The 12,559-nt window shown below is 34.3% G+C and overlaps 2 protein-coding genes across 4 annotated transcripts in view; both read right to left on the bottom strand.

Annotated features, from left to right (window-relative positions):
• LOC141345193 (protein mono-ADP-ribosyltransferase PARP6-like) overlaps nt 1–12,559 on the bottom strand; it is a 176,416-nt gene that overhangs the window by 27,496 nt on the left and 136,361 nt on the right. The window lies entirely within an intron of this gene.
• The window catches only part of LOC141346167 (CUGBP Elav-like family member 4), a 133,885-nt gene continuing 126,083 nt past the window's right edge, over nt 4,758–12,559 (bottom strand). Inside the window, exons 5-7 of the mRNA XM_073851079.1 lie at nt 9,588–9,716; nt 4,946–5,025; nt 4,758–4,784 (exon numbers count right to left, since the gene is read on the bottom strand). Of these exons, the coding sequence (XP_073707180.1) occupies nt 4,758–4,784; nt 4,946–5,025; nt 9,588–9,716 (236 nt within the window). The remainder of the gene's footprint in view (nt 4,785–4,945; nt 5,026–9,587; nt 9,717–12,559) is intronic.

Here is a 12,559-nt window from a genome sequence, read left to right as displayed (position 1 = left end):
TGTCCAGACGACAGCAGGTGTTTCTGAAAGGGCCGTTTTCCCTCGCGGCTGAAAGCCACATTCCCACAAACAAACACAACAATCATCTGCCGCTGTATCTGCTATGAAATGAATTTGCTGAATTCGATAAGCGGCAGCAGGAGCCATCATCTCTGACAGTCCCGGCCGCTGAGCTTCACCAAACTAATCTCATTTGAGGAGAGAAAGCGTTTGACTTCAGAAGAGCATCTGGATTCAATTTCACACCGGCCACCGAGATTTACATAGCAGAGAAATAAAAAACAATAACTCCAAATATAATTGCAGAATTGGAGAGAATGGAAATGACAAAACTGACACGTTCAGTTTTTACCAGAAAATAATTCATGTGCTTTCATGTGTTTAAGGTGAGAGGAACATTTCACCCCAATCCAAAGAAACCAAAAGAAATTATATTCTGCATAAATAAAAGATCATTTGTGATTTTTTGGGGGCATTTCGGTTTTCTTGTTTTTTTTTATTATATATATATCATATCGGCATATTTTTCAGTGGTGATTAAAGATAAAATACAAAAATATACAAAAATATGCAAAATATACAAATATACATTCACTTTTCAGCCCAATCTAAAGAAACAAAGAAATTATATTCTGCATAAATAAAAGATAATTTGTGATATTTTGGGGGCTTTTTAGCTGCCTTGTTTTTTCGTATTAAATCGGCACATTTTTTCCCCATAAAATCTCTAGATTCAGATCTTTTACTTTTGTGTAATTCTCATTATTCTCAGTGGTGATTAAATATAAAATACAAAAATAATTTATAATATTCTAAAATATCTCCTATCGAAAATATGAATGTAAAATGTTGCACTGTCATAAAAAAACATCACAATATTACTAAAATTAATTTACTTTAAGTTTTGATATTTTTATGATAGGAAATATACAAAATATCTTCAATGAACACGATCTTTATTTAATATCCTAATAAAAATCGTTAATTTTGACCCACACAATGCATTTTTGGCTTTTGCTACAAACATACCCGTTCTACTTTAGACTGGTTTTGTGCTCCAGAGTCACATTTATTACTAAAATATATTTTAATATATTAAATATATTAAAATAGATTTCATTATTTTGAAATAAAATGAACCATAAAACAACTTTTACTTCCTTTATTTCAGCTAGCTGCCAAAGCAACACTTTTCATTTTTGTTCAGTTTTACCTGAAGTAAAAAATAACTAAAACTAAATAAGCTAAAACTTAATATAAAGACAAATATAAAATACATTTTAACTCTATTAACAAAAACTATTATAGTACACAAATGACACTAAAATTTTGCAAAAAAGTTCTTATTTTTTTAATGTGAGGTGAAATGTGAAAAAAACTTCAAGCATAGAGACAAATCTTATACAAAGTATAATTGTGTTTCTTGTGGTAGAGCACACACACACACACACACACACACACACACACACACACACACACACACACACACACACACACACACACACACACACACACACACACACACACACACACACACACACACACACACACACAGCACTAGATTTCAGCAGTATCAGCTCAACACCGGAGATCAACACCTCAACCTCTCTGAGATCCATTGACTCTCAACAACTCCACACTACTGTGAAAATTTCAGCTTTTCCAGCCAATCTGCATTTCTGAGCTCCGATGTGGCTCCAGACTTCAAGATGGACGTACAAAACTAGATTTTAATTTCATCAACTGGCCTGTGGTTTATCTGAACAACTAGTCAAGCTTAAGCACAGCCTGTGTGTTAGATGGTTTGCAGTGATAAGATGAACTTCACATGCTGACAGCCACACAGCGATTGTACTGAAAAACACTATACACTGTTCAACATCAATACTTGAGTAGTAGGGTGTTGAAAAAAAGTAGTTGACCATCCCAGGCTATTTCTACTCTAACACGGCTTAAATCAACAACAGACTCAGAAAAAAATATATAGCTGCAAGCTGCAATTACGGGGCCAAGCACACTAGAGGCAAAATGAGGAGATAAGCATGGGATGGAACACCAGACCAACTGCAACAAGAGGTAAAGGAAGCCATTTTAAGCAAAATGTCAAAAAAATAATGTTTAAGTCCTAGTAAAATGATTTAACAGCTTATCACTTTTTATCAACAGGTGGTGCTGTTATCAAATCGATGTGGTGTGTTTAGTGTGAGGTGACAAAGGCACACACAAAGTTTGGTGTCATTATGTCAAAGCTTTGCAGAGTTAAGGCCTCAGAGTCATTATGGCATTTAGCCTAAAATTTGTAGTGGCACTGTACAAAAACGGTAATCATGAAATCCATAACTTTTTCTGAGCACAGTCTGAAGACTTGATTTTGGTGAAAACCAGACCAACAGTCTAGGACAAGTTTGAAAGAATAGACTTTCAACATATATCAATATAGCAGAGAGTAAGTTCAGCCAACTATTGGTATCTATGTTGTCAGCATAACCCAAGGAATATTTTGAGACCAGTTTCATTACAAAATGCAGTTATGTAATGACAACCAACAGTTATTAGCATAGCAGTTAGAAATTTCATAATTAATGGTTAATGAATGGTTTATTACTCTTGACCAATAGGTGGCGCTGTTACCAAATTGATGTGGTGTGATCAGTGAGAAGTGACAAAGGCAAATAAAAAAAAAAATGGTGCAAATATCTCAAAGCTTTGCAGAGATACAGCTTCAGAAGCACTTTAGCATCTTTCCAGCAAATTTGTTGAGGCGTTAAATGAAACTATTTCGTATATCGACGCAAAATCCATAACTTTTTGTCAGCATGGTCTGAAGATGATCCGAGTCAAATTTGATGTAAATCGGACCAACAGTCTAGGAGGAGTTCAAAAAAGTATGTTTTTAACTATCAAAATGGCGGACAGGAAGTTTGGCCAATTTTGGCATAAATGGCATCACGCACAGCATAACCCAAGGAATATTTTGAGATCACTTTCATTACAATAAGCCATTTTCATCAGAAATTTCTTTATAACTTTTCTGCCACCAAATATTTTGAGTACTGTCAGGCCATGGTGCCGAAGACACATACCGAGTTTCGTAACGATATGTCAATGCGTTCGTAAAATATAGCCTTTTATGACAAAATCCTGAATGGCTGACGCCCAAAATGGTTGACATGGGAAAACGGAATATGGTTTGACTCAGCATGCTCCTCTGAATCTAATGAGACCAGTTTTGGCCAAACCACTGAGAAGTTAAAAGCATTCAAAAAAAAAAAAAAAAAAGAATTTTGATTCTGTGCCTTACAGTTCAAAAGTTATTAGCATAAAATTTGTGAAATTTTGGACAAGTGGTGGTGCAAGAGAGTTTAAGTTAGAGACTCCAAATTTGCTGTGGTTAATATTGAGACTGTCCTCTATCAGTGTGCCAAAAATCACAACTTTCCTGCAAGTGGTTCTATGGGCGGCCATAGACTCAAGAGCAGAAACGGAAGCAGAAGAATAATAAGAATGCCAACGGTTTAAAAAAAAAAAAAAAAAAAAAAAAAAACACATTATACAATTCACCCCTTAGAAAACTAAAAAAATGTGCTGGTTTTATAAATAAACTCATTCTTTAAATCAAAATGTTTTTAAGATTACAAGAAAACAAAAATTCAATCAAATGTGTCCAAATCTTGATTAATAATGCAGTAGAAGCAACACTAAATACACAACACATTTGTAAGTTTGTCTAAACTTATCCAACAAAAGACAACTTTTTTACATTATTTTTTTAAAATACGATGCTTAAAGGTTTGTTCACACCAAGAATTATAATTGTAAAACCAAATAGTTTTAACAATCAAATAACATTTTGTGACCCAAACCACAAAAAAGTTTATTTTGAAACAGTTTTCACATAGAAATTTCTAGTAAATATCCCAAATAATTACAAAAAACTGTAAGTAATACATTGAATTAACTTAAAACTTTGAGGTAGACATAATTTTTGAAATTTTGGCTTTGAAAAAACTTATTAGCTTTGAAAATTATTATTACAGTCCATTTAATAATAATGACACAGGAACAATATCACTTTCAGATATTTCATCATGCATAATACTGTACGTCATTATAGTTATTGTTCTTGGCATGAACAGGCTTTAAGTTTTGAATTCCATCATGCACATTTAATTGGTTAATGTTATAACAAGGCTAACATTAATTATATAATTATAAATTATATAACTTTATATAATATTATGCATAGTACATGCTGTCATGCCCACAGGAGCCTCATCAAATTATATGTATATACTATTTAATATAAAAAGCATAATGCACTCCAACTTTGCAAAATATTTTTTTTACTTTAGGAGCTTGAACATTTAAAGCAGCAGATGACAAAACTGTAATGTCGTGTTTGTGTGGACGACAGTATAATTATCGTTATAATTTACATTTTTTATGTGAACAGGCTTTAATTATTGTATTCCATCACGAATATGTAATTGTACGGCTGAACCATAACAAAAATTGTATTATACAATCACACTCTCACACAAAATAAATAAAAATAAATCATTAAGCTACAACACCCAAATGAAGGGTGCGAGTAGTCTCATTATCTCACTAGTGCGCTTACAAGTCCTTGTCTCTTTACATCACCATCTAAAATCATTTTAAACTCAGCTGTAGTTTTTCTGTAAAGACGTGTAGCACGAGCAGCGATGAATAAGTGTTTTTATAGAGCAGACACACACACGGCTGTTGAATATGCATCATGTTTCTGGTGTGCACACGATTTGCTAAACATCATTGGGACAGTTAAAGCTTCTTTATGTGGGTCCATATGAGACAGAATGAGACTATGAGCTGCTCCAGCAGAGTGTGTGTGTGTGTGTGTGTGTGTGTGTGTGTGTGTGTGTGTGTGTGTGTGTGTGTGTGTGTGTGATAGAAAGAGGCTCACCGGCATCGTCTGTCCACCGTGGAGACTGTTAATCGCAGCCTGGGCTTCTGCATGACTGGAAAACTTTACAAAAGCACAGCCTGTGGGGAGAAACAAACAGAAAGAGGTTAGTTAACTAGTAAAGTGAAGGCTAAAAGATTCATTTAGTACTAGTCATGTGGTTTCTGCTGTGTCAGTGGAATAAACTAGTTGAAATACTGCCATATTAGTTCATGAAATGAATGCAATAAGCTGAAGACATAAAGTTGAACAAGCGTGAACATCTAAAATGTTAGGTTTAAATATGCAAATGAGCCAATTTTTTAATGAAATATGTGCTAATTTGCATACATGTCTAGCACAAAAATCTAAAAAGTCAATTTCAAAATTATTGTTTCATTTTTTTTGACAGAGTCAAATGTTTTTACAGAGGGAATTTTGGGCATCTCATTTTGTCACTCCATAATTCAGAAAATACTTAGACAAAAAACAATCTACTTTTGACACTTTTTTGGTAAATAAAATGTATAAAATCAAGCAAATTATATATGAACAAATCCCTTTGTAAAAACCTTCAGAATATAGACAGGGATAAAAATGTAAAGTTTGGTGTGTGTAAGTGCTACTGAAGTGGAGATTTATGTCTCAGTGTCGGAGAAAAAAACTCATTTTGAGAACAGCCTTTAAAAATATGTATTGTAATTGAAATCTATTGACACAAATAGATTAAGTGCCAAAAAAAGAAACACTTAACAGTGTCTTTTGGATGTTTTCTTACCACTAGTCTGACAAAAACATTTTATGAAAAAACAAAAAGCCCAAAATCTCAAACTTGACAGGTGCATGAAAAACAGTGGTTTTTCCTGCAGTGTCTCCCCTTAAGCAGCAAAGTTTGAAAGAAATTCATACTTGTATTCAGCAAGGATGCATTCAATTGATTTAAAGTGACAGCAAAGACATTTATAATGTTGCAAAATATTTATATTTCAAATAAATGCTGTTCCTTTGAACTATTCATCAAAGAACCTGAAAAATAAAATGTATCACGGTTTCCACAAAAATATATGTATAAGTATTTCTTTATAACCAGACAGATAACTGAAGCATTTCTGCTGATTCCACAGGAAGAGCTGTGTTTCCCTGCTGGGATTTGTGCTGGTTTTTAGTTTGTTTGTTTAGAAAGACTGAAGCAGAGTGAATTAGATGGATTCATACAGATTTACTGGTCACGACGTCCCTACAGACAAAGAGTTAAAGGATTTACCATGGTAACAAACACTGAGACCGACCCAAATCTTACACACACACACACACACACACACACACTACATGCATAGTGCTGAAACCCTATTGTAATTGTTAGAATGGTCACGGATCAGCGATCTCCGCGTAAAACTGAGTGCAGACCAAACCGTAAGTCGTAGAGACTTGAAACTTGGAGGGATGGTAGTACTCACACCGCCTACAATGTCACCAAAGCTTGCCCAAATCGGCCTGACGGGGGCGCTACAGCGATCAAAAGTTTGAAATTGCTCATAACTCCAAAACCGTCAGTCACAGACTCAAGTGTCTTATGTCGTTGGAATCCCTGGTTCAAAATCTGATTTGATCATTTTAAGAACTAGTCCTAGTTCAGTCCTAGAACTAGTTCACCCAATTGGAAACAAACCAGTGCAGAACGATTCTCTGGAAAGCAAATATCAATAATCATCTAAAATAAGTCTAACTTTCAACTCACCATCGCAAAGGGACGCCAAAACGTTCTAAAGGGAGCCACTTTTAGTAAAATGCCTAAAACTCCTGAATGGAATGAGATACATCTCTGCCAAATAGATATAAGAGGGAAAAATCATAAAAATGGCTATACCTATGAAACCATTTGTGTAAACTGTGCTTGGTCCAACAAGGTGCCACAAGTGTCTATAAAATCTAAAAAAAAAAAAACATGGCCGATAGAACTCGACAGAACTCCTCATTCTGGACAACTTTGCCTCTAGAACCACTGCTGTCAAACTAATCGTTTGTTAAATGATTGCAAAGACGTAAAAAAAAACCTACTTTTGCGAACTAGTCCTAGGTTTTTTGCTCAATCTGGGGAAAAAAAAAACCCACTGCAGTACAATTCTCTGGACTCTCCAGGTCAATATTTATCAAAAATGTTGGAATTTACCCTTTGGTAAGTTAGAACAGGGTCGTTTAGAAAAGGGGCCTGTCCGAATTTACCCCAAATCCTATAATGCCTAAAAAAAAAACTTAAAACTTCACGAAACCTGGTAAACAAACACGACAGGTGATTCTAAACAAGCATGCACATTTTTAAGGAGATTGGAGCACAGCTACCGCTATAACAGCCATAAACGTTACAAAACATAGTATTTCTATGGTATTCTATATTCTATTTCTATGTATTTGCAAAAAAAAGGCTTGCTACATAATGTCTTTTTTCATATGTGCTTAAATGTCTTATAAATGCATCTTTAATTGCTGGATTTTATGCAAACTTCCTCAAAGGGAAGAAAAGAAAAAGGATGAGAATGGAGGAAAATCAGTGTGTGATGAGACATTGTGATACGATCCTGCATCTCTCTTTCACTTTCAGAATGTGCTTTTTCCTCAGGACTCATAATGAGCCATCAGGCTGCCGGTGAATCAGAGTGTGTGTGTGTTTGTGTGAACGCTTTAACCTTTCCAGAGAGAATAACCGGAGCAGGTTTGCCAGGAGCCGCCGAGGGCCCTGAAGAGGAAACACGGCACAAACATCCATCTAACAAACCCACAATCATCAAACCTCCCTGACCTCAAACGGCCAGCGGCCGGCCCTCAATTCATCCGCACAGACGCCAGAAAATGACTTTTATTCTCTGCAAACAAGATGCATTAATGCCGGAGAGAGTGACGCCGCTTTCTGATGCACTTTCATGCGACAGAACGACACTTCAGAATATGAGAAAGGCTTAAGACATGACAGCGCATGTTTAAGGATTTTTAAATCTGATGAAAACGCTTCTAAAATCCCTTTTGATTCGCAGAGAAACATTCTGACGTGAATTCATCTGGGCAGCAGTGATGACATCTTAACTAGCGCTGCTAAAGCTTCATTATTCACAACAGAAATCCGGCTGAAGTACAAGTGAAAAGAGAAAGAGAAACAGTCGCTGCTGCATTTCCAACATCATTTACAGCCTCAAGACACACGTGTAAACATGCCATGCACTGCCTGCAGAAAAGAAATATCACACATGAGATCTTTTTAATATCTTACATATTTCACCCAGACAGCAATACGAATAAATGGAGAGCAAATGAAGTCCATGTTTCTTAGATGTTTCTCTCACAAGAAAAAGAAACCCGGTGTGTCTCCTCTAGACCAACAAACAAGTCTATGTTAAAGCTGAAGTGTGTAATTCCTGCTCTACTAATGTCATAAAACAGACCTGCGATAATAATGTCTGTCTTCCAACGAGTTTTAAACACTCCTGCCAATCAGTCAAACAAACAGATGAGAGTCTGTAAAATGCATAAATGCAACAAAAAATCTGCAAAATGATATCTGGATAAACATGATTACAACAATTTTGCAATGAATACTAGCATATTGAGCATGCACTAAAAACAGCATGCACTGTTTTTAAGTTCAATAAAACCTAATCTTAGTCTATTGCATGACTGATCAGATAAATAAGTTGTTTTGAGTTAAAAAGTTGTTTCATTTTGTGTCTTAAGTAGCACGGGTATATTTGTAGCAATAGGCAAAAATAAATTTTATGCTTCAAAATCATAGATTTTCTTTTATGCCAAAAATCTCTAGGATATTAAGTAAAGATCATGTTCTGTAAAGATATTTTGTAAATTTCCTATAATAAATACATCAAAACGTAATTTTTGATTAGTAATATGCATTAAAAAGAACTTAATTTGGACAACTTTTAAGGCAATTTTCTCAATATTTTTTTGCACCCTCAGATTCCAGATTTATCTTCGCCAAATCTTATCCTAAAAAAACATATATAAAGGGAAAGCATATTTATTCACCTTTAAGCTGATTGTATAAATCTCAATTTCACAAAATTGACCCTTGACTGGTTTTGTGGTCCAGGGTCACTTTTATGCAGAAATAGAATAAGCAGCATTGCAATATGATATTCCAAACACACCCAGATACAGAAATAAGACAAATCAATAAGAGAGCTTCTGAGGTTTCTTTGTACATATTCAGACAGACAGATATTAAGTGTGTTTACATGCACACTGAATATGATTACACAAGAAAAAACCATCACTGAAACTTGATTGTCATCCCAAATTTGCTTTGCATGTAAATGTAATCAGCTTATTTAATGCCCAGATCTTGTGTAAAAAATATTATGTATTTTTTAATATAATATAAAATATTTAAATTATAATTTTTTTTTTAATTAAAAAGTACCAAAAAAATGTTCTTTATAGTATAGTATAGTACAAAACTTTAATCCAAAACATCAAAAGTCATTTTCACAATCCATATTAGCCAGCTAGACAATGTTAAATTCAGTCAGAGACTGATTCATATGTAAACCTGGAAGCATGTTTTTATAGCGAGCTGATTTAAATAGTTGTGTGTTTGCGTAACAGAGGCTGAGTGAGGGTCAATGATGGTGTGTCAGAGAGTTGTGTCGGTGCTGACCCTTACTGGCCCCATCAGGCCCCCGCAGCACGGTGCACTCCTCTATCTGGCCGAACGACTCAAACAGCCGTCGCACGTCCTCTTCACTCTGCTGCTTCCCCAACATGCCCACAAACAGCTTCCGGTCTTCTGACAGAGACAGACAGAGAGAGAGAGACACATAAATGGCAAAAATAAAAAGCTTAAATGGTTACAGTTCTTCTACTATATGTTTACTTGAGAAGCAAAATGACTTGCATCTTGTTATTGGAAAAATGCATCAAAACTATGCTTAAATTATGATTTTATGTTTAAGGCAAGACACTGCAGGTGAATAGGGTAAAAAACAAAAAACAAATAGTCATCGCCTTGTTTACCCAGTTGACTGACTGAAATTGAAATTTTTGTATTACAAGTTTTCTAAAATGTTAGGTTTAAATATGAAAATGAGGCAATATTTAATTAAATATGCACTAATTTGCATACATTTCTAGTACAAAAATCAGTTACAGAATTCAGGTTTAATTTTTTCGACATATTAGAGACAAAAGGTTTTGGGTCTCATTTTTGTTCACTCCATAATTCAGAAAAAAATTAGAACAGACAGAAAACACAAATTTTTCACAATTTACTGGGGGAATAAAAAGTTGTATATAATCAAGCAAATTATATATGAACAACACCCTCTGTAAAAACCTTCAGGATATTGACAGGAATAAAAATGTAAAGTTTGGTGGGTAAGTGCTACTAAAGTGGAGATTTATGGCTTAGTCTAAGAGGAAAAAACTCATTTTGAGAAAATGGGATTTAAAAATATTAATTGTAATTGAAATCTATTGCCACAAAATAAATAAAGTGTTATACAATAAAAACTGGTCCCACTTTACATTAGGTGGCCTTAACTACTATGTACCAAATGATTAATTTAAATGTAAGTACAATGTACTTATTGTGTACATACATGTTTTTACATTGTTTACATTGTATTTATATATTGTATTTATATATCAGATGCCTGAAAAAACACTGCCTGCAGTGTCTCCCCTTAAATAAATAAAAAAGGCCAATGGTGTCAGAAAAATAAACTACCTTCAAAAGCCCTTTTGCAGTTTTTTGTTTTTGTTTTAAACAAACTCATTTTGATACTTTGTTATTGTTATTATTATATTGATGTCTTTCGTCATTTTACTTCTCAAGCAATTTGGTTCAACAAACAAAATACAACATATTATTAAAGCTGCGAGCAGCGATGAACGGGCCCTCGCACCCGGGCTCACCGCCGACCGGTGGCTTCAGGAAAACAGCAAACGGGGGGCAGTATGCTTTTAATACAGTAAATGTAGGAGAAATATGTCAAAGTCACTTAAATGTGCCAAACTTGCCGCTGCCAGCTGGTGGCGCTATGCCTATAACTGATTATTGGCATGTAGATGTGTTCAGGCCAGCACTATTATCAAACATATGAAGTTTGGTGCAGATTGACCTTGGTATGTTTGAGTTAGTGAAATATATGAGATATCCTGCTGCCAACAGGTGGCGCTATGATAATATCTGAATATTGGTCAGGCCAGGACTCTTACCAAACCTGTGAATTTTGTGGCAGATCAGACATTTTCAGGCTAAGTTATAACCACTTCTATGTCTATGCAGAAACATCAAACTTTGTCAGGCCACCACGGACATGCCCTTTAATGAAAACTCAAGATCTTCACAATTTAACATCTCTAAGGCCTCAAGATCAGACTGACCAAATATAATGTTGATTTAACTAAATGCAATCAATGCAAGGACTTCAGATAAATGCCAACTGTGAACCAGTATGCTACAAATTGCCTATTTTCTGATGATGATGATAAGAACATGATTCATGATGATAGCAAAATGTTATTATTGCTTGCTTTACGTCCACCACTTCTGCTTAAATGTCATTGTTACCTATCTGTACAATTTTTGTGTGGATATTGCTTTGCTGGTGACTCCTGTTATAAGACATCACTCTTAAGTGCTACATAACTAAGAATCAATAAGGAAGACGGTGCCCAGTTGGCACATGCATTCACAGTAACCATCTGCTAGTTTTGATTTTAAGTTTACAGAATTGAAAGGGTTACACTTTAAAATCAACACACAGACACATACACACAATATATAAAATTTTGCCATCCAGTTTCATTTGTTAACATTAACTATATTAGTTAACATGACCAATAAATAAATAGCATTTATTAATGTTAATTAATATTAAGCTAAAAAAAGTATTCATATAAAGTTTATGTACTGTGAATTAACATGAACATGAACACAGTTCATGTGGGTCTACAGCAATACACAATAAAGTGCTCTATAAACGCTTCATTCTTTCAAAATATCTTTAAAAATCAAGTTGAGTATTTTAACGGGGTGATATATATATATATATATATATATATATATATATATATATATATATATATATAACTGATCTTAAAATTATGGTTTTCAGATGTTTTGAAGAGATAACAGTAACGTTTGTTTTGTTGTCAAAGTCTGTCTTAATTTTTTATTATTATTATTTTATATTCAATAAATAACACTATGTAAATATTGTCTATCAATGAAGATAAATTGATCATGCTAAAAAGTTGTATTTTTAAATCTTTTGCTATGTGACTGAATAGGACAAGTTCATGGTACAGTTAAGTAAAAAATAAATAAAAAACAACAACTGCAAAATACGAACAATGAAAGACTTAGTGACCCTTTATATTTTCTCAAAATATCAGACTCTCAAAGATCAGACATATTTATGTAATTACAATACATACAGTATGTGCATTTTTTGTTCAAAGATGGTCTGTAGGATGGCTCTCTACTCTGTCACCCTCTCTGCCTCTCACCCCTCCCCCCTGCAATAATGAGCTTCTCTGTGCCTGACTGAACGCACACACATACTGTAGAGACATTCACCAGAGTGACAGCAGGTTTCTGAGTTATTTTTTTAATTTTCTTTAATT

The sequence above is a fragment of the Garra rufa genome, chromosome 11, assembly GCF_049309525.1.
Source record: "Garra rufa chromosome 11, GarRuf1.0, whole genome shotgun sequence".
Taxonomy (NCBI): domain Eukaryota; kingdom Metazoa; phylum Chordata; class Actinopteri; order Cypriniformes; family Cyprinidae; genus Garra; species Garra rufa.
Note: the sequence above shows the minus strand (reverse complement) of the source record. Positions and strands in the feature narration are given on the sequence as shown.